At 30.7% G+C, this 25,170-nt stretch overlaps 1 protein-coding gene across 3 annotated transcripts in view; it reads right to left on the reverse strand.

Annotated features, from left to right (window-relative positions):
* Nucleotides 1-449: 449 nt before the first annotated feature.
* Nucleotides 450-25,170, reverse strand: part of LOC115878077 (nucleolar protein 56) — a 30,545-nt gene continuing 5,824 nt past the window's right edge. For 2 of the 3 annotated variants that reach the window (XM_030894428.1, XM_030894430.1), the window contains exons 2-9: nucleotides 19,719-20,082; nucleotides 16,105-16,303; nucleotides 13,683-13,953; nucleotides 13,305-13,491; nucleotides 6,059-6,231; nucleotides 2,131-2,256; nucleotides 1,953-2,079; nucleotides 450-858 (exon numbers count right to left, since the gene is read on the reverse strand). In XM_030894428.1, the coding sequence (XP_030750288.1) occupies nucleotides 794-858; nucleotides 1,953-2,079; nucleotides 2,131-2,256; nucleotides 6,059-6,231; nucleotides 13,305-13,491; nucleotides 13,683-13,953; nucleotides 16,105-16,303; nucleotides 19,719-20,082 (1,512 nt within the window). In that variant the 3' untranslated portion in view covers nucleotides 450-793. The remainder of the gene's footprint in view (nucleotides 859-1,952; nucleotides 2,080-2,130; nucleotides 2,257-6,058; nucleotides 6,232-13,304; nucleotides 13,492-13,682; nucleotides 13,954-16,104; nucleotides 16,304-19,718; nucleotides 20,083-25,170) is intronic. The other variant, XM_030894429.1, reaches the window with a different exon arrangement.

Genomic DNA, 25,170 nt, shown 5'->3' on the forward strand with positions numbered 1-25,170 from the left:
GTGTGGAACTCAACGAGTGACCACCTGAAAAATGCCCTTTTTGTAGCTTCTAAAATCTGCTGATAATAGTAACAGTCGACTTAGATACTATCTAAGTCGATCGGTCATGGTGACTGGGTTTAGAATAGAGGTAAACAAAGTAAGCTCCACCCATACACTCTATAGCAAGGAGTCGTTAAATTAAAATAATTTTACGGGCTTTCCACTTAGTAAAACTGCCGTATCATAATACTTTACACGCATTTATAACAAGTAAATACAACGCAATCAAAAAGATTTATGATCAAGAGTGCCATTGTACAATGAGAAACAAACAATTCTAGTAGGGAATTAAACAAATTGTATTAATGCCCAAGCTAAAGCCCTCTTTATCAAAAAACTTATTGATTGCAGAACATTTTCTAAGGTTTTTATATAGGAAGCTTAATATTTTCTTTAACCTGTAAATTAAAAAAAACAATTTTATTTAAATTCAGTAATGTCAAAGTTACATTAAATATATATTGTACAACACAAGTATTAACTAATAATATACAATACATATATAAAATCAAGACGTTTAACCAATTAATCATTTTTTTTTATTTAATAATAGCAATAATTTGTATATTTAACAAAAAATCTGATAACCAGTACTAAAAATATATGTTTTTTATTTATTTCATGTCAACATTGTTAAATAAAACAATATTTTAATATTTAGACATTTTGCCCTTTTACACATACAATAAAATAGCATACAGAAATATGCAGTCACTTACACTAAAATATAACCTCAAACTGTTGGATTCCATTATTCTGATTTATTCTTCTTTTTCTTCTTTTTGGGTGGTTCTGACACTGAGGTATCTATTTCTGCTTAATAAAAATAAGTAACATAAAAAAATACACAAGGACAAACAATTTGCATTTTTAGTATAAACTGCGTTTCCATTCTAATTAATATTTTTTAGTTTTGAACTATCCTCCCATGTAAGTGATATTTTCACCTTATCTGGGCATTTAAAAAATAATAAAATGTGTAATGTAAATACATATCTATTTTAAAATATTTAGACGGCACTCAACAAACTTTCAAATATTTAAGTTCAATATACAGGGTGTCCCAATATTCCGTATGCGAAAATATGAAATTTTACGTTAGTATTACAAATTATATTTGACAATAAGCTTTTTATAAGCTTGAAAAAAATAATAACTTTTAAATTAATAGCATTCGGGTTTGTTTTTGATTGATACCCTCTAACGAACAAACAGCACTTTTGTATAAAGGTAAATTATATGCAATTAACTTATTTTGATTTAAAGAATACGTAGCTGTCCTATGTCCACGGAATATCGGAAGTCCCTGTATATTTTGTAGATCTGCTTTGGAAAAATAAATTCTGTAAAAAAATTTTTCTCAAAAACTATATAGGATGTCGCGTTTTTTTTAAAGAGATAAAAAATGTCATAAATAATAGAAAGGACATTTTACGAAAATAAAATCGGTCGTCAGTTGAGTTGGACAATATTTAAAATATTTAAATTAAAATTTATGAAGGAGTGGGGGTAGTTTTCGCCCTTCCCGAACTTTTTCTTGATTTTTGTGAATGTCAAATGTTAAAGCACTTGCCAAAACATAATCACCCAAAATCTCATTCAAATCGGAATAATGATTCTTAAAATATTTGAAAAAATGTGTTTATTTTTTTTGAAGTTTGATGCCCTCTAGCGGACAAACGAAGCACTTTTGTAGAGAGGTAAATTGTGTCTAATGAACTTATTTTGATTCCAAAAATACGTAGTAGTTCTATGTCAACGGAATATTTGGACATGACTTGGAGGAAAAACTAGGAAATGACCCTTTTTTATACAAAAAAAGAAATGAATTATCTATCAATATCTTATAGTTTTCATTATGTCCTTATGAAAATTAATGACTTATTATCATACCAAAAAATTAAACTCACCATTATCAACAGATTCTTCAATATTACGCTTTTTCTTTTTCTTTTTGGGTACATGATCTTCATCTGCATTTAAAGACCCATTAGCATTAGTTTCATCGCCATTACTTAAAGCTTCAGAAGCAGTTTTCTATAATAATAATATTAAATATTTCCCTGTAGCTAATAGATATTATGTTACCTTTTTCTTCTTCTTTTTCTTCTGCGCTGCATTAAGCTGGTGAACTTCCTCAATTGCTTCTTTCATTACATCAATATTCTTCTTAGGAGCTTCGCCTGTTTCATAAAATTTGAGACGATCTTCAACCTACAAAAAAGAATTAAAATGCTATTTATAACTGCTGCTTGCACAAGAAAGTATAGTATACAGAGCCAATGAAATTTGCAAAAAAAAATGCAAACTGATATTACATCCAGTCTGTCGACTGGATATAGTATCAGTTTGCAATATGTTCTTTAAAATTAATGTATGTTTAAAGTTTATGATATAACTTCTATAAAGTATATTGTCTTTACAAAAAAAAGGATTGTCTTTACAAGAGAAAAAACTTTTTTATTATTGACATTTTGAGAAAAATACATTCTTCATAAAAAGGTTAGCTTGTTCTAAAATTGTTAATTCCATTTAAAATATTCCAAATTTCCATACCGTTTTAGAGAAAATTAAAAAAAAACTGAAAATAAGGTTTAATTTTTTCTAAAGTCCTAAAAATCAAAAGGCGTTTCTATGGCAATATCATTTTGAATTCATTCTTTGATAGATGGTTATTATTAATTTCCGTAGCATTGAATTAAATAAATGTTGTGCTTCTTTAACATTTAAAAAACAGCAATAAAGATTACGTTAATTCAAGTTCTATCGAAGAATATATTAGCTACACGCACACTGATGCGATCACCGCCGCGATCACGATCACGATCAGGGCAGCGATTACATGAGCGATCATTCTAGCACACACTAACGCGTTCACGTTCACCACCGTACCTATATGTAGTGCGCCATCCTGTAGGTATACATAGGTACAAATTAAAAATGTGAATTATGTATACCCAAAAAAAAAATTCTTAAATATTTACCTACAATATTTAAACTTAAACAATAAAAAAGTATACATATATGTACTATCCAATCCAATTGCAATTCCAATTTTGTCTCAAATTTTTATTTTTGTAACTTGGATCGGATAAAATTTAATCATATAGAATTTTGTGTATTTTTACAGCCTTAATTAGCTGCTCTGTTAACTCCATTTCTAAATTGCAACAAGAAAAAACACACAAAATAAAGGAAAATTCCTATCAGTTGTATCGACAGGCCGATTCGTCTCCAAAACTCGATCGCGCCAATGTGAAACGGCTCATACGTATTCTTCAGCAACTTTTGGCTGCGGCCGCGTGGCTATCGTGATCGCGGCCATGATCGCACCAGTGTGCGTACACGTTTGTCTTTTGTTTGTCTTTTAAAAAACAAAATGATATTACCATAGAAACGCGAAAAATACCATCACCATTCAAGGAAAAATTCAACCATATTTTCATGTTTTTTTTACTTTCTCTAAAACGGTATGAAAATTTGTAAAAGTATAAACGGGATTAACCATTTTAGAAGAAGCAAAAATCTCTATAAACAATACATTTTTCTCAAAATGTCAAGAATAAAACAGTATCTCCCCTTGTAAAGACAATCCGGGGATATACTGTATATTTTTTATATTGATCTAATGAGTAAAGCATAGGGTTACCAGATGAAAACTTCTTCACGCCGGACAAGCCTTCCCAAAAATCCGGACAAAATCCGGACATCATAATTTTTAGTAAGTAGCATTTTTTACATTACCTACTGCTTGGCAGGGTTGGCATGATTTAAATCATGATTTAAATCGTGATTTAAATCAAATTATTTTTTAAATTTTAATCACGTGATTTAAATCAGAAAAAAATAATTTTATTGAAACTTTATTATAAATCAAAAAATAACTGTAAAAGTTATAAAAATGTGTCCTAGAAAACTATAAAAAATATTTCTGTAACAGATATAACAGATAATAAATCGAAAAATAATTGTAAATGTTATAAAACTATATAAAAATATCTATTCATCAATTTAATTGCTTTACCGAATTTTAAACTAATTTCTTGTGAATCCGCTAAACGTAGGGATTTATTTTAAAATTTATGTATAAGTGACAAAAATTCGCTGTTCGAATACATATCATTCACAAAGTCTAGTGCCAGAACTAGGTTCTTCTGATATAGAGACCATATCTTGATTCCCGAGAATCTATACTCGTTGTCAGAAAATATGTTTTATATTTTTTGAAACGGTTGTATGTTTTCAAATTCCTACCGACATTTTGATCTGCAGTAAGCACTTTATACTTTGACATTAGATAATACATACTAATATCATTCTTGACTTAAGACTATTTCCGAACAATAGTGTATTGTTTTATTAGGAGTAAAAATTATACTTTTTTGACGATGCTGTACCTTTGAAGGACCATCGTAAAGCTATTCCGACGTTACAGTGAGGCACAAAATGTACATTTTTACTCCGAATAGAAAATACTATATTTTTAAACATTGCAAATAATTTTTTAATTAATTTCAAACATTGCAAATAATATAAACAGTAACCGAGTAACAATTTGTACACTCGTTGAATTTGACACTTAATATCAGTTTAATAGTATATTTTTGTACTTTTGTGCTTAAGCGTAACAGTGCTTTACTTTTATGCCTAGACGTTAAAATGACAAAAATTAATACCTACTTTTGAGACGTTTGAAAATAAATCCTTTTGATCTAAAGCGAAGGACTTTTTTTGCGGAATATATTGGTGACCGATGTGGAAAAATCACAACGCCCCGTAGAATTGTTAATGTTATCGGTATCAGGGTATAGATTTAGCCATTTAGGTTAGGACTTTAATTGGAAATAAGTCCTAGTCATTTCGAAATCCGATTTAAATATTGTTTTGAATTAAAATAAAAAAATCTGATTTAAATTAAAAAAATCTGATTTTTTTAAAAAAATCATGATGTTTTCCACCCCTACTGCTTGGTGATAATTATCATTTTTATTTTATTTATAACACTGTTTTATTTATAACAAACAACTATGTATAAGAGCAAAAAATATATTTATAACTTTCAAAACATAAAACTCACACAGTAAAACAATGAAATTACACTTTATCGACTATTTTTAAGTAACTCAATGACTAAAGAATACAAGGACAAATAACACCTGCAACAGAATTGTTACCATACCACCAAATAGTACCGTGGCACATATTTTTCTTAACATAGCCGCTAGGAGAGATATTTATATTTTTGATAAATGTTTTGACTACGCCTATGGTGTATGCGGTTTTATCATACTAATTAATTACGAAAAAAACGTATTAAAATGTTGACAAAAGGTACAAAACTAGTGTCGACGTATAGCACATATCAAGTACATATAATATCAGAAAAATAATTATCCAATTCGATAAAAGAAAACGCTAAAAAGGTGAAGTGAACTGTTTATTTACCTATGAAACGTAACTCCTGACTCTTTCTTATTGCTGCGGCTTTTACACTTGAAAGCTGAACAACTAATCACCACTGTAATAAAGTTTATACAAAGTTCACTACACAAACTATTAAAAATCGCTAAAATTGTCGCTGATGTCCAGCTGATGAGTCACTCGTTACAACCAAAAATATGGCGTCTAACATCACAAATTCTACTGCAACCTGTATATGGGCGTTACATGTCCTTGTATTCTTTAGTCATTGAAGTAACTAAATTTATTAAAACTAATATTGCATTATTGCATCATGGCACATTAAAATCCGGACGCTTATGAAAAATCCGCCCGTACCCAACCGGATGTAGTGAAAATCCGGCATGTCCTGATTAATCCGGACGTCTGGTAACCCTAACTAGACAGAATATAATAAAAAATACTAAAGTTGTATATTTTTTAACAGAATACCCCTATATTATTACAGAAACTTTTAATAATTAAATTTCTTCTATTAAACGACTTATAAACATTATTTTTTATATAGATACTTTATTCTGTACTATTTCCTAAAAAACACTTTTCATATATTTACCTGTTGCCTCAATTTTTCTCCAAATACTTGACTAGGAACTTCAGTGAAGCAGTCAATTCTGGACGCTATTGAACATTTATTTGCTAAATAACGGGATATCCGACCTTTATTTTTCGTTCCGGCCCTTCCAATAAATGTTGTATGGAACAATAAACCATACTTGGGAGTGTTTCCTAACAATAAAAAAATGATTTTAACAATAATAAATTATATACAGTATGTTCCCGGATTGTCTTTAAAAGAGGAAAAAAACTTTTTTATTATTGACATTTTGAGAAAAAACGCATTCTTCATAAAAAAATTTTGGTTGCACTAAAATGGTTAATCCCGTTTATACTTTTCCAAAATTCCATACCAGAGGAAATTAAAAAAAAACATGAAAATATAAAAAATCCTTTATGGGTATTTAGCCACTGTATAAGTCCTAAAAATGAAAAGGCGGTCTCTATGTTAATATCATTTAGATTTTATTCTTTGATATAATTATTATTAATTTCCATTAACGTCATATTTTTTACAGTCGTTAAAGTATCACATTTTCCGATAACTATTATCACTCTTACAGTAGAAATGAACTAAATAAATTTTGTACTTCTTTAACATTTTAAAACAGCAAAATGACGTTAATTAAAATTCTATTAATAACAATCTGTGAAGAACGAAATCGAAATGATATTACCATAGAAACACCTTTTGATTTTTAGGACTTTAGAAAAAATTCAACCTTATTTTTATGTCGTTTTTTTTTAAATTTTCTCTAAAACGGTATGGAAATTTGGAAAAAGTATAAACGGCTTTAACCATTTTAGAACAAGCAAAATTTTTTATGAAGAATGCAGTTTTCTCAAAATGTCAATAATAAAAAAGTTTTTCCTCTTGTAAAGACCATCCGGGGAGATACTATAGACTATTAAGTCTCTTTGTATACTGTCAATCAACGAGTTATAACTAGGGTTTCCGCAACCGGAGATATTTTTCGGACCCGGAAATTTCTGTACCCTGCCTCTATTCCCGAATTTTGTCGGTACTTTGGGTACTAGCAATTTTTCGTTCAATGATGGTGCTGTTCGTCTATCAGCAAGCAGGGGATGCTTTTCGCAAGTAAATACAAAATGAGTTTTAAATGAAAATAACAACAAATTATTAAGTAATGAGTAACGAAAAAATTAACACGAACACTAATGAACAGAAGGGAAGAAAAACATAAGTTAGGTAACTTAAAATTTACATCAAACAACATAAACCAACTTAACTAAATTTAAAAAAAAACTATCAAAACAACATACAGGATGGTCCGAACTGTATTCCGGAAACTTCGGCAGCATATTCTGCAGATAAAAATAAGTAAAAAAGTTCGTATAAATGTATGTCCTAAAATGCTTAGTTTCGGCAGAGAAGAACAAACGTAGAGAAGCGACAAAAACCGTCGGCACTATTGAAGTAGGGGGGACCAAGTTTTGTGACCATCAAATTGGCGTACGTGACAGATAGCATGTTTATAGTAGTTTATGTTTATAGCTACACTGAGAGAAATTCAATGAAGGCAAAAGAAATAAGAAAAGTTGTACACTGAAAAAACATGTGTTCAGTAAAAAGTATATTAGAAATATTTAGGAATCATATTGAATAGTAATTATTTTTAAGATTTAACGGTTTTCGGCGATTTGTGGATTTACCGCGTTCTAACCATTTTCTAACATATTCCTTTTAGAGAGACATTTTCAAATCGTATCTGATAATATTTTTTGTTTCGAAATTAATATTTGAAAGTTGGTTTTTAAGTAAAACAATTTTAAGAAAAATTCGAATATTTATCAGCTGTTATCACAAGCATTATCAAACTAAAAAGTAAATAACATGATTACAGTTGAGGGTTGGAACTGGGGTATTAAAACAGCAAAATAAAACACTAATTTACCACAATACACTAAAACACTTTACATCAGTGCATCAGCAGATGATTAAAAAACATAATGTCTTTATAATATGAGAACAGAGGTGGTAGATTAAATTTACAAGAAAGAAAACCCAGAAAAGATTCAGCGGTTCTAAAAATGTAACCAAAATTGTTTTTTTTTTTTAATTTTTAAAGTATCTCGGTTATTCTGGACTTGTTTGAAAAACGGTAAAGAGAAAATATGCTTCATTTATCGAGGTCTACCAGCCCTGAAAATATTTGCACTTATTTAAGACTCACTCTATATATTAAAAAATCATATTTTACATAAAAAAACCATATTACATTTAAAGATAACACAACTCAAATTAGCGCCGCTATTAAATTATATATGCGATAAAATATTTAATAATTTTCTAATAGTTTTCTTATCTTTTTGTTTTATTTTGAGGTTCCTATTCGTATATTTTATAGTATAGAATATTTTCAGCCTGATAAAGAGTTTTAGACCATAGCCTTTTGGAAATTGAGGACATGGGTGTTCCAAATGTTCTTGGTTCATTAGACTATACAGTTTTTCTGAAATTGATGGCCCAGTACTAATATTCTCAAAATTAGAATTACGTAAATATTTTTTCTAATTCATTTATTCATTTATATCACAAGGCTTTTAATTTAAACCCCCTTTTCACAAGGGGGCAGTTTATTAATTTTGCAAAAGGCAGTTTTTAATAATTGAACGCTAAAAATCTGCATCTATTTTAAGTTTTAATAATATTTAGTCCTGAAAGTTAGTTTCTTTCTTTAAGTACTATTATAAGGTAAGGATAAAATATAGATTAATTAATTCAAAAAAAGATTATTTACACAAATAAAAAAATAGTAAGATTTCAGGACTTATCATTAACAATGGCAACGCTCGCCGTATTCCGAAAACACGTTGAGATGACAGTTAGCATGTTTACCTCCCACTCCAAATTTTTAGGCGGAATTCGTTTTGTCGCTTCTCTACGTTTGTTCTTCTCTGGTTTCGGAGATACGTGGTGTAGAAGGTTTTTATTTCGATTTTTCCAACTAATTTCAGTTCAAGTATTGTCAATATTTGGATGAAAATTTGTGTCCGTGAGTTTTTTGACATGAGAAATTTGATTTTTATGTCAATATGAGCCTACTAATAGAGGGCGCCACCTACATATTTTTTAACTGGTTTGAAGAGTAATAACTTTTCGTCCGTACCTGTAAGAAACTACTGACTAAAAAAATATACATTTACGACATTTTTTACGTGAAAAAGGGCTCTTGGTAAAAATCGCTACGAGTAATGGTTTTCGAAATATTCGGAATCGAAATTATCAATACCTGTCATCATTGACATAAATTAAACATGTTGACTAAATAGTTATTAGACTGAAATCATAAATTTGAAACGTTTTTGTGCCAACAGTTCAACAGAAATTGTTTTATCATCATTTTTTGCAGAAAAACTTATAAATAATTGAAAAAAAAAATTCTCAAATTTATTATTTCAGTGAAATAATTATCTACTCAACGTCGGTGAATTCAGTGAAATAATTATCTACTTTCGTCAATAATGACATGTATTGACTATTTCCATTCTAAATATCTTAAGAACGGTTGCTCGTAGCGATTTTTACAAAGACATATTTTTTACGTAAAATGCCACAGAAATGTATATTTTTTCGCTCGGTAGTTTTATACAGGTACGGACAAAAACTTATTACGCTTCAAAACACTTAAAACACGTGTAGGTGGCGCCCTCTACTAGTAGGAGTCATATTGACATCAAAATCAAATTTCTCATGTCAACAAGCTCCCAAACACCAATTTTCATCCAAATATTGACGTTACTTCAGAAATTATTTAGAAAACATAGAAATAAAAATGAAACTTCTACACCCTGTATCTCTGAAACTAAGCATTTTAGGACATACATTTATACGAACATTTTTACTTATTTTTATCTGCAGAATATGCTGCCGAAGTTTCCGGAATACAGTTCGGACAACCCTGTATATAATACATTGAACATTATATATTACAAAATAATAAAATAACATATTTAAACTTCAACATTTGCTAATAAACATTATAGGAACCTCAAAAGAACTTCAGAAGTACAAACAATAAGAGATAACATCACTGCTTATTTAGAATAGTTTAATTTCGACAGCTAGAAAGTGTCAATGGACTTTCGGACAGTCCGGAGTCCCGAAAGTATTGAAAGAACTGGGAATTAATAATTTGGAATGCCGGTTCTTTAATGTCTCAAAAGAACCATGAATTCCCGGTACTTTCGAAACCAGTTCTGAACCCTAGTTATGACAGATATCTTTATCTTGGTCTTATTAAAAAAACAGGCTACTGATATTAAATGACCAGGTCGATACATCATATTTTCGAGAGTTTGCGTCACTGTACTCATCACTGTATAAGTGTGTTAGACAGACAAGACAATCTGTAACTAGCAGTGAGTAGACTTTCTCAGTTCGAAGCAAACCCCCAGGAGATATCTACCGGGTGCGTCTCAAAAGTGGCTCACCCCTATAACTTTTTTACTTTTCTAGATTAACAACGAGATTTGGTATGTTAGTTATGACAGAAATATATACAGGGTGGCGCACCTCATTCGCCTCGATTGATTATACGAAAACGGAAAGATGCAGAAACAAAATATTTTATGGGTATATGTGGGGAGGTAATGTGCACAATTTAAAATTATTTTGAAATGTACAGGGTGTTTCAGAACTAAGATCCATACCAAAGTTATATTTTTTCTTGTGGAACACCCCATATTTTATTTCATTTTTGGATTCTTAGGCCCAAAAAAAGGTATTTATTATAAGGGTTAAATATGTTTAAAATCTTTGGTTTTTGAGATATTGAAAGATATTTAAATTTGCATGCTACAATAGAATAGATTATTAACGCCCTGTACATTACTTTTCAGAATTAGTTCTTGTGCTGAGTTTAAAGGTAGAGATATAAACTCTACAGAAAAATGTTATTCCTTCCTTAAATGTATACAGGGGTATTAAAAATTGCTAGTCTATTTTAAATATTTATTTTTCATAAAAACTTCGTTATTTCAAATGCAACACTATGTATTTTTTTAAATAAGTCGAAGCAGATTGAAATGCTCTTTCAAACTATATTAGGGTTTCCTATACCTATCTGGCTCAGATTTTGAATAAAAAGCGATTTTTCAATAAAATTGCAATCAAGATGGCTAGTGTTGTCATGGCATATTTCTAGTGACAGTTAGTAGCTATTTTCAAAATCGAAATTAGTGACTTATTTAAATTTATACCAGTTCATTTTTATTTAATTTACCTACAATAGTTTAATAAATAATATTTATTAAATATGTGTTTATTATTCTATCAAGAAAAACAAAGAAGTAGTATTTGAATTATTTTACGTTGACTTGTAGATACATGGATTTTCTATAAAAGAGCCAATTACGGCAAATTCATTTTCTTCACTTCCAACGACAGGTTTCTGCCTAATAGGTTTTTTTTATAAACCACACTACCAGGCGAAATAGGACAAGAAGTTTTTCAAAGAAACTCTTATCAGGAAGATTCCTATTTGGATATCTTTGAGCATAAGCCCTTGAGGTCAAGAAGCAATTTTCCTCACAAAATATTATCACTAGTAACATATCTATTTGTTCCGCCAGCAGATACTGCTTTATTTTTCTTGATAAAATAATGAATACTTACTTATAAAACTACTGTAGGTAAATTTAAGTAAACTGTTATAAATTATAAATAATAATGTCCATAAACTAATGTCGACTTTGAAAATAGTTACCAGCCATCTTGATTACAATTTTATTTAAAAATCGCTTTTTATTCAAAATCTGAGCTAGATAGATATAGGAAACCCTAATATAGTTTGAAGAAAGAGCATTTGAATCTGCTTTGATTTATTTAAAAAAATACAGGGTGTTACATTTGAAACAACAAAGTTTTTATATAAAATATATTATCCTTAAAATAGATCAGCAACTTTTGATAGCCCTGTATAAATTTAAGGAACCAATACCGTTTTTCAGTAAAGTTTATTTCTCTACCTTTAAACTCAGCATAAGAATTAATTATGAAACGTAATGTACAGGGTGTTAATAGTCTATTCTATTTTAGCATGTAAATTTAAAAATCTTTAAATATCTCAAAAACTAAAGATTTCAAACATATTTAATCCTTATAATAAATGCCTTTTTTGGGGCCCAAGAATCCAAAAAAGAAATAAAATACCGGGTGTTTCATAAGAAAAAATATAACTTTGGTATGGATCTTAATTCTGAAGCACCCTGTATATTTCAAAATAATTTAAATTGTGTACGTTGTCTCCCCACATATATCCTTAAAATATTTTGTTTCTACATCTTTCCGTTTTCGTATAATCAACCGAGGCGAATGAGGTGCGCCACCCTGTATAATAAATATATAATATAATAAGATTGATTTACATATTCAATTATTTTTGGTCACTTCCTATTTCACCGGAAATGACTACAACTTTTGATTTTTAAATGGCACCCCCTGTATTTTTTTACTTTATTCAATAGAAAATGACACTTTCAATAGAATGACATATAATATGTCAATTTTTGACATTTTCGCATATGATTTATTTGAAATTGTAACTTGCGGTTCATAACGACAATTTGACTCGAAATACCAAATGTGTGGTGCCAAATTATTCTTAAAAAAATTTCTCCAAATATGCTAATGAGCTACACTTGTTCCATTTGGAAAAATTGAGATTGATTAAAAATACGATTTGGGCATCTTTTAAGTGGCCAGGACAAGACGCAATAAACATTGGACGATCAAATCTATTTTTCCAAGGCTCCTTGATTAAAAATTAGTGTTTTTACACAACCATGGCACTCTAGATTTAAATTTAAAAAACGATTTTTTTTAAGCGAAAATGTCAAAAGTAAAAATATACTGAGGATGCAATTTAAAAATCAAAAGTTATAGTCATTTCCGGTGAAACAGGAAGTGACCAAAAACAATTGAATACGTCATTCAATCCTAATTTATGTCATATACTAACAAACCAATTCTCGTTTTTCATCTAAAAAAATTAAAAAGTTACAAGGGTGATCCACTTTTGAGACGCACCCTGTATAGCTTGTCCAATGCGCGTATACATGACAGTGACAGTTAGTCTGTCATTTTAATTCACAGGTTTATTATATTTTAACACTTGTTGGAAAAACTTCAGGTAAACAGACATGAAATAAGCCTAATTTAAAATTGTAACTCGCTTAAATTCGAGGCTCCACTCAAAAATTTTTTTGATAAAAATAATTACCTCTTGTTTTTAAAGCTCTAAATAAAGCTTTTTCGGCGCCTAATATCTGAACTGTCGATGCAGGGTATTTCGCCAAATTTGTTAATGATCCAGCATGGGCAATTAACCTAGCTCCTACTTGTTCTCCTATAAGTTGACCCAGATTTGGAGCCACATCTGACATTTTAGATTTCAAATACTCAGATAACTATAAAAATAAACCATTATTATTGATAAATTTATAAAACATTGAATAAAACGTAGAGTAAGATAATAAAGGAAAACTACAAAACAAAACAAATATTGATTCTAATGTATGTGGTCAAAATTTTTAACCATGTCATAATGGATTACCAAATGACAAATAACACTAAGATAATAACTTGTGCAATACCTAACCTGTTTTCGATACTCCGTCAACGATATGACCCTACTCGCAAACATTTCAATATTGAGTAAGTCAATTGGATTGATGTCCATTCCCATACTTGATCTGGCAGCACTTAAAATTGCTTGAGCCTTGCCAGAGTCCATTGTAATTTCTTCCAAACTATCTAAAGACTCTTCGGTTAAATCCTTCCGATTTTTAATCAGTTTCACTAATTTAGCATATGTATAATTTTCTGGAACTACTTTTACCAATTCAGGGAAATGATAAGAATACCATTCTCTGCAAAATAAAAAAAAACCACCTTCGTTTTAAAAAGCCTTCGTTAATTATCAGTTCACAAAATACCCTCTACCAATTCAATATTATTAAAGGCAATAAATGTTACTTGTATTATACAAACTGTAAATAAATAAGTGGGAATTAAGATGACTGCTGTATCAACAGATACAAAAGACTTTTAATATATATATTTTTTTAATTTGGCATTTCCTTGTAAGCTTATTTATAAAATAACACAACATATTTATGTACAATTTATGTAACAAAGTAATACAGTATATGTTACGGTTAAGGTCCGATGTCCGGTTAATGTCGACATTACCCGGTTAATCTCGAGAATAACACAAAACAAAACAACCAAAAACATAACCTAACCCTAACATTAACATGTTAATGTCGACATTAACCGGACATCGAACTTTAACCATAACATATACATACAGTAATACCGTACGGTATATACATACGGTATATACCGTATGATCGAAAAAAATATGTTGTCAAAGACAGCTGGGGAATGACAATCGATGATACACTTGGCGAGGTTAATCTCTAGACGTCATTAATTAAAAATTGACATAAAACTTAAGCAAAATTAACACTAATAGAAAGATTAAAAGGATAGAAAGTTTCCAGACACAGCAATCTATTTCCACAAATTATTTTTTCTCGAATTTTAAACTACACTATTTAAAAATCATTCTTACTCAATATAAAAATAAATTACAACCCTCCCATAGGAAGCTGGCAGTAAGCGCCATAAAAAAATAAAGAAGAGTGAGAGCCAAGTAAATGACGGCTATGGCTTGACCTGGCCAAAATTATCGATTGTCATTCCCCAGCAGTGTTTGACGCAGTTTTTTTTTCAATTGTATGGTATGTATATAAGGTGGATAATTGGCCCACCTTACACATGTATGTATAAGGTGGGCCAAAATGGTATTATCGACTTTTTTTCAAAAATGGTTAACACTATAAATAGAAATTTAGTTAATACCAAATTTGTTAAACCAAATATATTAATACCAATATCAACTAGTAAAACATTACATACTATTGTCGACCGTATGATCGAAATTATTGTAGCGCTCAGCGATGGCTATGAAATGAAGAGATGTCATTTTATATGAAAAGATTATATTGAAAATGACAATCATTTATGCAGTTAACAGCCAACTGGAAGCATTTTTTTTTTTGATTTCATCTAGCTATATGTAATGTCACATTATTATAGGGTGGCGCCTCTCATACGCCGAGGAGGCTCCAAGGAGAACGACAGTTTGTATTGAAATGAAATTTTGTGAGCATAAGATATATCACACAGCCACCTAGATTTTTTCAAATAATAAAGATCTACTGACGTTAAATCAAAAAAATAAAATATCTAGGAAAATCTTTGTCTAAGGGAAGGCAACCTTAATAATATTTTGAAGATATATAAATTCCCCATTGAACATCGGGAAGAATATACTGTGTGTTTTTGACATATTAAAATAATGGAGTAATTTGTTTTTAAAAGTGACTAATGTTCCATATTAATTTTGTCTCACCCTGTATAACTTTCCGAGTCAAATTTCAATTTTGTTTAACATACAATGGTTACTGTAATTAAATATCAGGCTATACAAGGTAAACTTAAATTTAGGTAGCTGTTATCGAAATTTAAAATTTACTCTTCATTTTCACAAAATGTGAAATATATCAAAATCCTTAGATTTTAGGTATATGCTTCTTTAATAAAACTCACCTTTATTTTTTTCCTAGAATCCAAAAATCAATTAATATATATAATGTTCCATTAGAAAAATCACTTTGATGTGTAACTTTTTTTGGGGTCACCCTGTATAATTCTATATATTTTTATAAAATACTTTCAGTTAACCTACATAAGCTGCCAAAATTTCATTTCGATACAAACTACCGTTCTCCTTGGAGCTTCCGCGGCGTATGAGAGGCGCCACCCTGTACATACATACATAATAATATATGCATTACTTCTATAGTAAAATAAAAAACAGCCTCTTTAGGGTTAGGGTATTAACCCTAAAGAGACTAAAACCTTAAATAAACCCTAAGAAAAGGCTATACAAATAGCTACTTTCATTTGTAATAATTTAGCAACAGCTTAAATAATTAAATGACATATTTTACCTTATCCTCATAGAAAATGTATTTATATCCTTGTCCAATTGATCCAACAAAGCTATTGATTGAATAATCATGTTATCTGCCCTATGTACATTAAACTTAATTTTGGCTCTTGAATAAGAATGTCCTAAACCTAGCTGAGCAGTTCCAGAACTCTTTAGTGTAAAACCGTTTATTAAATTGTGGAAGTGATGACGAATTCCTGAAAATAAGTAATTTAGTAGTAAGTAAGGTTAAACTCAAAATTTTTATGCTTAAAAAACACATGGCGTGTCACAATACAAAATCTCTACTAAACTGCCCGTCAAATTAAATACCACAGCGATTTTTTTACTCATTTTCAACGAGTTGTAACTTTGGAAAAAATGGACCAATTTTGTTGATTTTTTTAACATATTAAAGATCGGTTATCGTAAATTGATCTGATTTTTCTCAATTTTGTATGAGATTTAGTTTTCTATGATATACAGGGTGTGAAAAAAAGGAATGTAATTTTTGTGTTGCTGCCATTTTGCTAAAAAACAAAATTTAACTAGAATTATAAGTTCTGGGTATAGCTAAGACTAATATCTCGGGAAGTATTTAGAATTTTTACGATAACTCATCTGGAATAAAAGATAATCAATTTTTACTCTAACTTGTATTTTTCTACCTTTCTTAAGAGATATGCTAACAAAACTGAAATTAACTTTAACATTGTAGGATATTCGTGACTTTTACAATGTGAAATTAAAAAAAAACAGTTGCATACAATATCAAATACCTGTCGAGCTTTTATATTAACCTTATGGGCTGTTAAGTTCAGAATATTAAAAAAATAATTTTACTTTTTCGCTGGTCGTATTTTTAAGAGATCATGTATTAAACTGCGTTAGTTAAATCATTTTTTTTTAATTTCACATTAGTAACGAATATCCTACAATTTTAAAGTTAATTTCAGTGTTGTTAGCTTTATCTCTTGAGAAAGGTAGAAAAAATACAAGTTAGAGTAAAAATTGATTATCTTTTATTCCCGATGAGATATCGTAAAAATTCCAAATACGTCCCGAGATATTAGTCTTAGCTATTCCCAGAACTTATAATTCTAGTTAAATTTTGTTTTTTAGCAAAATGGCAACAACACAAAAATTACATTCCTTTTTTTTTACACCCAGTATATCATAGAAAACTAAATCTAATACAAAATTTAGAAAAATCAGATCAATCTACGAAAAACGATCTTTAATATGCTAAAAAATCAACAAAATTGGTCCATTTTTTTTTCAAAGTTACAATTCGTTGAAAATGAGTAAAAAAATCGCTGTGGTATTTAATTTGACGGGCAGTTTAGTTAGGATCTTAAAATTTTCATATACTTTAAAGTTTTATACAGTGTGTTCTAGTGGACCGATTTTGATGATTTTTAAGCAATTTGTAGCTAAATTATTTAACTTTTTGGTATCTCTTTCTAAAAGCTTTCTAAGTTAAAAATGAATGTTGCAATACGTATGTCAATTATACGAGGGCAACAAGCTTTGCAACAAAGGAAAACAAAATGTTGATATGTTGGTGAAAGTTGAACACCCTGTAGAGTACGTTAACAAAAAAGCAAAGAATTTAAGAATCATTTTATCATCTAGGTGTATTTTTTCTCGATAGTTTTTTATTCATCTTAATAGCTTTTTCTTCCCCTAGGAGATGCAAGACCTTGTTGTTGGTGGGGAAGCTCCTGGTCAGGTGCTGGGGGGAATCCCCCCTAGCACTTCGCTTGGTCTAAGAAGCATCTCACTCATCGTCTTGTCCCTGACTGTAGTGTCGTGGCCAGGGAATTGCACCAAGACATATAACGATACCGGGCGGGGCTACGGACAGCCTCAACCTTGGGGCACCGGGGGCACCCCATTGTATTTACCCCCTTACTTCTACATGCGGGACTCTGTAGAAGTGGGACCGACTGTCCCTAGCGACTCATGGGAACACTATGAGATCTGGTAATAATAGTGATAAAAACATCACCGGTGAAGCTGTGGGGAAAACCCCTAGCAACACTGGGAACAGTGAAAGTTCCAAAGGGCCAAACCCAAAGAGAACTACAGGAGAGGTGGCTGACACTTGCGTGAGACCATCCTCCGTAAGTGGCATACAAGTTACCACCTCCTCCAAGGGTCAGGAGCCTACCTCCTACCTCTAAACCCAACAGGCGACACAAGCTACCGTTTTGTCTACCCGGCCTGGGTCGTAGCTCCTCGACTGTGAAGGACACGGGTCTCCGTAGGAAGTCCTGGGACTGTATGATGAGTTATAACTCAAGAAAGGGGGACGCAATAGATCTCTAAGGTCGCAGAGATTAACCCCCCTCCCACTTATTCTAAAATTCTAATAGCTTTTTTTTGAGATATTCGTTTTTGAAGAAGACACTAACATTTTTTCATATTGTTACGTTTTTCGTCGGTTCCGTGTGGATAGAGAGTCACAATTTATTTAACACTAATTAACAAAAACAATAACGATTAAAAGACTTAAAGAACTATTTATAACTTATTTACAATTTATCTAACAGAAATCTATTTTGAATTAGCGCGGCGATTGTAACTGTACGCGTCGATCGATTATTTATCTCTGTCCTCCTTAGGCCCCGGCGTCTGCTTATATAGGAGAGAAACAGACAATCCAGATTTGTCTAGTCAATTCTTATTCGTTCTAGAACGTCGGCATCGCTGGGCGTATAAGTCATAGGCGAGTGGCCAGGCCTAAGGCTGAGTTCACACGGCACGGGTCCGCAACAATATTTTTTACATTAAAACCATGCCTTTGCTTTTGGTCCTAGTCAACAGACCTATAAAATAGAGGTTATAATTTATGTAATGTAACTGTCTTTGAAAAATCATATTATTATTGTCTGTTGGGCAGTTACACTAGAGATATGGTTTTAAGTCCAAAAGTCGATCTCTACCATGATCAATTAAAGCAGCAATAGCCGATAGTCCAGAACTTACAACCATCTCTACTAGAGTAAACGTCAATAAACAATAATAATATGACGCTTCAATGACAGAGACATTACAAAAAAAATAATCACTCTTTTATAAGTGTACTGATGAGGACCCAAAACCAATGCTAAAATTGCTGTAAATCGCTACTGTCTTATTCAAAAGCGAATATCTCCAATAAAAATAAAGCTAATTGAGATGAATCAAAAAACAAACTATCGAGAAAACACCTACCTAGATGATAAAATTATTTTTAAATTCCTTTTAATTTCTTTGTTAACATATTCCACAGGACTTTTCAAATTTTCACCAAAATATCAACATTTTGTTTTCCGTCGTATAACTGACAGACGGAAACTTTCATTTTTAATTTAGAAAGAGATACTAAAAAGTCAAATAATTTAGCAACAAATTGCTAAAAAATCATCAAAATCGACCCACTAGAACAAAATATATTATTAAACTTTAAAATACATCAAAATTTTAAGATGGCCGTTATTCGTGCAGGTGAGTGTATCATCAAAAATATCAGAAACGGTCAGAGAGACACAGACACTCTTGAACCATTATGTATCTTTAACTGTCTCACAATCGTCAGAGTCAAATTTGAAAGGGATTATGGACTGTTATAAAATATGATTTACCAACCTCGCATAATTTCAGGAACCGCACCTACATGACTGCATTGAATAGCGAGCGCCTCAGTGATCGCAGCACCTAATTTTGGATCGCTTACACCCAAAGTAACTGATTTCTTTTTTGGAACAGTTATATCTAAAAAGTTCTGTAAATCTTCTGGTAAAACGCCCTCGGATATTGCATTAATATTGTCCAAAGCTGCAACTGCAGTTTTAAAAGGCGAAAAACTGACAAGCTGTACAATGCTGTTAAATTGGGGAAAGTTATTAATTGAAGCTTCAAGTTGAGGTGAAATAATTCCAATTTCTTCGAACTCCTGAACTTTGAATATTCCATAGCCAGCAGCATGCTCAAAAAGAGCAAACAATTTCACCTGGAAATAAAATATTAATTAATTAATTTTATTCATTTATTAAAACTATACAGGGTGTCCCAGAAATAAGTACAAGTATTTTAAGGGGTGGTAGATCTTGATAAAAAAAAACATATTTTTTTCCTTATCGTTTTTCAAATAAGCCCAAAATAACGGAGTTATTTTACTTCCAAAAAAAAAATATTTTTTGCTAAAATTTTGAGAACCATTGGATCTTTTCTGGATTTTCTTTCTGATAAATTTAATCTAATACCTATGTTGCCATATTATCAAGAAATTATGTTTTTTAACTAAAAATTAAAAAAAAAATTTCGCAAAAAAACTCAGGTGTGTTTCTGGGGTTAAAATACTTGCTCTTATTTCTGGGACACCCTGTATAATAGAGATACTACATACAGGGTGTCCCACTTAAGATGAATACAAACCAATATATTGGTTGTTTGTTGAGCGATCTTTTTCATTTTTGGCAGGAGACTGTATGGATATAGCACGTACATTTTGCCCAGTGTGAGAAATGCGATACCTCATAGACGTACGTTTTAATGAGGTTGATATTTTTCGAGTGAAGAGTAAACTACCCTTAGGACAGTATTTATTTCAAATCTGATAAATGATACTTAAGTTCTAATTGATAAATATTGATACAGGATGCGTCATTAAAATAAGACATTTTTATTTTTATTATTATTTCTTTAAGTACTTAAGACGCCACTGAATAAACAACAGGTTTATTATCAATAACCAATTATAACCATTATCAATTAATAATCGATTTAAGTTTTCAGATAGCTTCCATAATAATTAAGATACGATACAAAAAACTAAATATTTTCAATTTATTTTGTTTACTTTAAAAAATTGTTTTTTAAGTTTGCTAATACAAATGAATAAAATGAGTTACAAAATAATTTAAAAACCCAGTTTTCAATGGGATCTGAAATATGATTTTTATTCGTTTTATTGAAGAATATTTTAAAAAATCCAAATAGTTAGATATTTAAAACAATCACTATTAACTTTGAAAAATATGCTCTAAACAAAGATTTATAAAACTATAACGAACTAAAAGTCACATATTCGACCAAACCACCATAAAAAACGATTATTAATTGATAATTGGCTATAATTGTTTTTTGATAATAAACCAGTTATTTATCCAGTGGCGTCGAAAGTACTTAAAAATTAATAATAATAATAAAAATCTTATTTTAATGACACACCCTGAATCAATATTTATCAAAATTGGAACTTAAGTATCTTAGGTAAGGAGGATTCAATATAATTTATCAGATTTGAAATAAATACTGTTCTAAGGGTAGTTTACTCTTCACTCGAAAAATATCAAACACCATTAAAACGTACGTCTATGAGGTATCGCATTTCTTATCCTGGGCAAAATGTACGTCTTATAACCATACAGCCTCCTGCCAAAAATGAAAAAGATCGCTCAACAAAGATATTGGCTTTTATCCATCTTAAGTGGGACACCCTGAATACAGGGTGTTCCTTAAAGACATGCTATTATTTAAGGATGTGATTATTGAACCTATTCTAAGAGAAAAACTTCATATGAATGTAAGCCCTAAACATCTTAATTTCTTAGATACAGGGTGGTAAATTTTTCTATTTTTTTTTTTTTCATAATAGTCCAGGTATTGGGGATTTTTGCTTGGAAAAAAGTCCGGAAGTTTTGCAACTTTGCAGGTTTATAGGTTTTGGGGTCCCTAACTAAAATCCATAAAATGCAAATTTCCAGACTTGCCGCCGGCGCCGCCATCTTGCCAAGATGGCGCCCAAAATCGATATTTTGTGAATATCTCGAAAACTATGCGTTTTTCGCGAAAAATTGAGCAATTAAAGAGAATAAAATTTCCTATAAAAAGGTTTTATGGAAATTTTTTGCTAAAGTCAACCGTTTAGGCACAAAATCCCTGAAATTTTACAATTTTGCGTAAAATATGATATATTATGTATAGTCGATTTTCCCAAATCAAATATCGATTAGGGTTCACTAAAACTAGTTTTAGTTTAGTTTCTTCAATTTTGTCATAAAACAGTGGCGTATCATTAATTTATGAATAATTAATTTTAATTATTGTGTCCTTTTAGCGTAAGTACATGGCGCGTTTATTTAAACGTGGTCTCCCCGGAGGCCTACTCCACTAGGTAAAATAAAAATTTTAACTTATCTGCACAAGCCCGACGGATCTGGCTCATTGATGTCAAAGTCGATGCTGTGCTGGGCTCATCAGGGTAGTCTCTTAATACGTCCAACTCTTCATCTTCAGCCGCCAGAGAGATATCTACAGGCAAGTCCAACTCATCTTCATCGGATTCGTCGAGTGACACTTCAGTGACGTTGTCTCAGGATTTCCCATTGCAGTATAAATCATTGAACATTTTAATCCTGCTTTTCTGCATCCGCAGGCTTTACCACAGTTGTTGGTTTTGCATTTACAGGATAAAAATGCCAATAGGGTAGTTGGAGCTGGATCTTTCAACGTTGTGACTGGAGTAATGCCTGTTTTTGTTTTCTTCCAACCCCATTCCTGGTGGTAAGTTCGCAATGAATGCTGTCCAGCACGACAATTAATTACTCATAAATTAATGAGCGCATTAATGATACGCCACTGTTTCATGACAAAATTGAAGAAACTAAACTAAAACTAGTTTTAGTGAACACTAATCGACATTTGATTTCGGAAAATCGACTATATTTATGTATATCATACTTCACGCAAAATTGTAAAATTTTCATGGATTTTGTGCGTAAACGGTTGACTTTAGTGAAAATTTTCATATAACCTTTTTATAGGAAATTTTATTCTCTTTAATTGTGCTCTCCTCAAATTTTTGCGAAAAACGCATAGTTTTTCGAGATATTCACAAAATACCGATTTTGGGCGCCATCTTGGCAAGATGGCGGCGCCCGCCGGCGGCAAGTCTGGAAATGTGCATTTTATGGATTTTAGTTAGGGACCCCAAAACCTATAAACCTGCAAAGTTTCAACACTTCCGGACTTTTTTCCAAGCAGGCTCCTTTTTTGATCCCCAATGACTGAACTATAATAACCTTTGAATAAGAAGACTAAGGAAGGAGCATATCAAAAATCTTAGGTACACCGCGATAGGCCTCAAATATGGCCGACTTAAATTCCGGTTTATCAGTGTCGTTCTAATTTTATTTTAAAAAAGTAAAACTATGATGTAGGGTAGACGTGGGGTAGACTCAATAATTTGTTGTTTTATTTTACGTTGTGAATAAATGTTGGTAGTTATTAAAATTGTTATAAAAATATATAATTCTAATAAAAATAGATAAGTTATAATAAGTATTTATTAACACAAATATCCGATACGCTACTGAAGCAGGTAAGTCAAATTAACGTATCTAAATTCTTTGACATCTAATCTTTGACAAGTAATAAATAAAAGCTAAAATGCAAGAAAAATATATAATTTAGCTAATTTAAGTGAATTTCATAAATGATCGGTTTACTACACGTATGTATATTATATAGTCACTTACTAGCGAAAAGTTGTTCCATTATTTCACTCAATTTTTGCCGAGTTCTACCGCACGCTACACAACAAACTATTTTAGAGTCTTTTTCGATAAATCGCGATAGTGTCACTGTAAATTTAAGTTCTGCCACAATTTCCATCTACATTTACTACCTTTATACAACTATCAGTAGTAGAATAAATAATAAATAACATAAAATAAGCTCCGTAAAAACTAACAAATCCACAAAATTTCAAATCAAATTCAAATGTGTCAAATGAACAGAACGTCAAACAGACATGTCAAGAATCCCCACCCTAGAGAGCTTTTATGGTGGCTTTTCCGCCCACCATGCATGAATACATGAATAGCATTATGCTCCTTCCTTAGTCTTCTTATTCAAAGATAATAACTCATTTTATTTCAGATATCTTTATGAAACTTGATACACGTCTTCTATGCATCAAGATACCATCTTTGTATAACAGTAACGTTAATATTTGGATGAAAATTGGTGTCTGGGATTTTTTGACATGAGAAATTTGATTGTGATGTCAATATGACTCCTATTGGTAGCAGGCGCCTCCTACATGTGTTTTAACTGTTTTAAAGAGTAATAACTTTTCGTCCGCACCTGTATAAAACTACTGAGTGAAAAAATATACACTTCTGTAATTTTCTTCGTAAAAAATGTCTCTTGATAACTGTTCTCAAGATATTTAGAATAGAAACAGTCAATACATGTCATTATTGACAAAAAATAAACAAGTTGAGTAGATGATAATGATAAATTCGGGAACTTTTTATTTTTTTAAATTAATCATAAATTTTTCTTTCTTCGAAAAAATGATTATAAAACAGTTTCTGTTGAACTTTTGGTACAAAATATTTCAGATTTATGATTTCAATCTAATAACTAATTTAGTCAACATGTTTAATTTATGTCAATGATGACAGGTATTGTTAATTTGGGTTCCAAATATCTCGAGAACCATTACTTGTAGCGATTTTACCAAGAGACTTTTTTACGTAAAAAACGTTGCAAATGTACATTTTTACGCAGTAGTTTTATACAGGTACGGACGAAAAGTTATTACTCTTCAAACCAGTTAAAAAAATGTAGGTGGCGCCATCTACAAGTAGGAGTCATACTGACATCAAAATCAAATTTCTCAAGTCAAAGAACTCTCAGACACCAATTTTCATGCAAATATTGACGTTACTTCAGAAATTATATGGAAAAATCGAAATAAAAATGAAACTTCTACACCCTGTATCTCCGAAACTAATCATTTTAGGGCATACATTTATACGAACTTTTTTACTTATTTTTATCTGCAGAATATGCTGCCGAAGTTTCCGGAATACAGTTCGGACCACCCTGTTGTTTAGTGATAAACTATAAAATATAACATAATCTATACTTATTTTCACAAATAAGGTAGAAAATGCAGTTAAGTGCAGTTTATGAAGAGAAGCAGTGCAGTTTAAAACTGAATGCAAAACTATTTGGTTAAGTTAAATAAAATGATAATACCCTTTTAAACTAGGTTTAAGATAAAAAATGCATTTTTTACGAAGGG

This window comes from Sitophilus oryzae, unplaced genomic scaffold (genome assembly GCF_002938485.1).
Source record: "Sitophilus oryzae breed Bouriz unplaced genomic scaffold, Soryzae_2.0 scaffold_1500_pilon_pilon, whole genome shotgun sequence".
Taxonomy (NCBI): Eukaryota; Metazoa; Arthropoda; class Insecta; order Coleoptera; family Curculionidae; genus Sitophilus; species Sitophilus oryzae.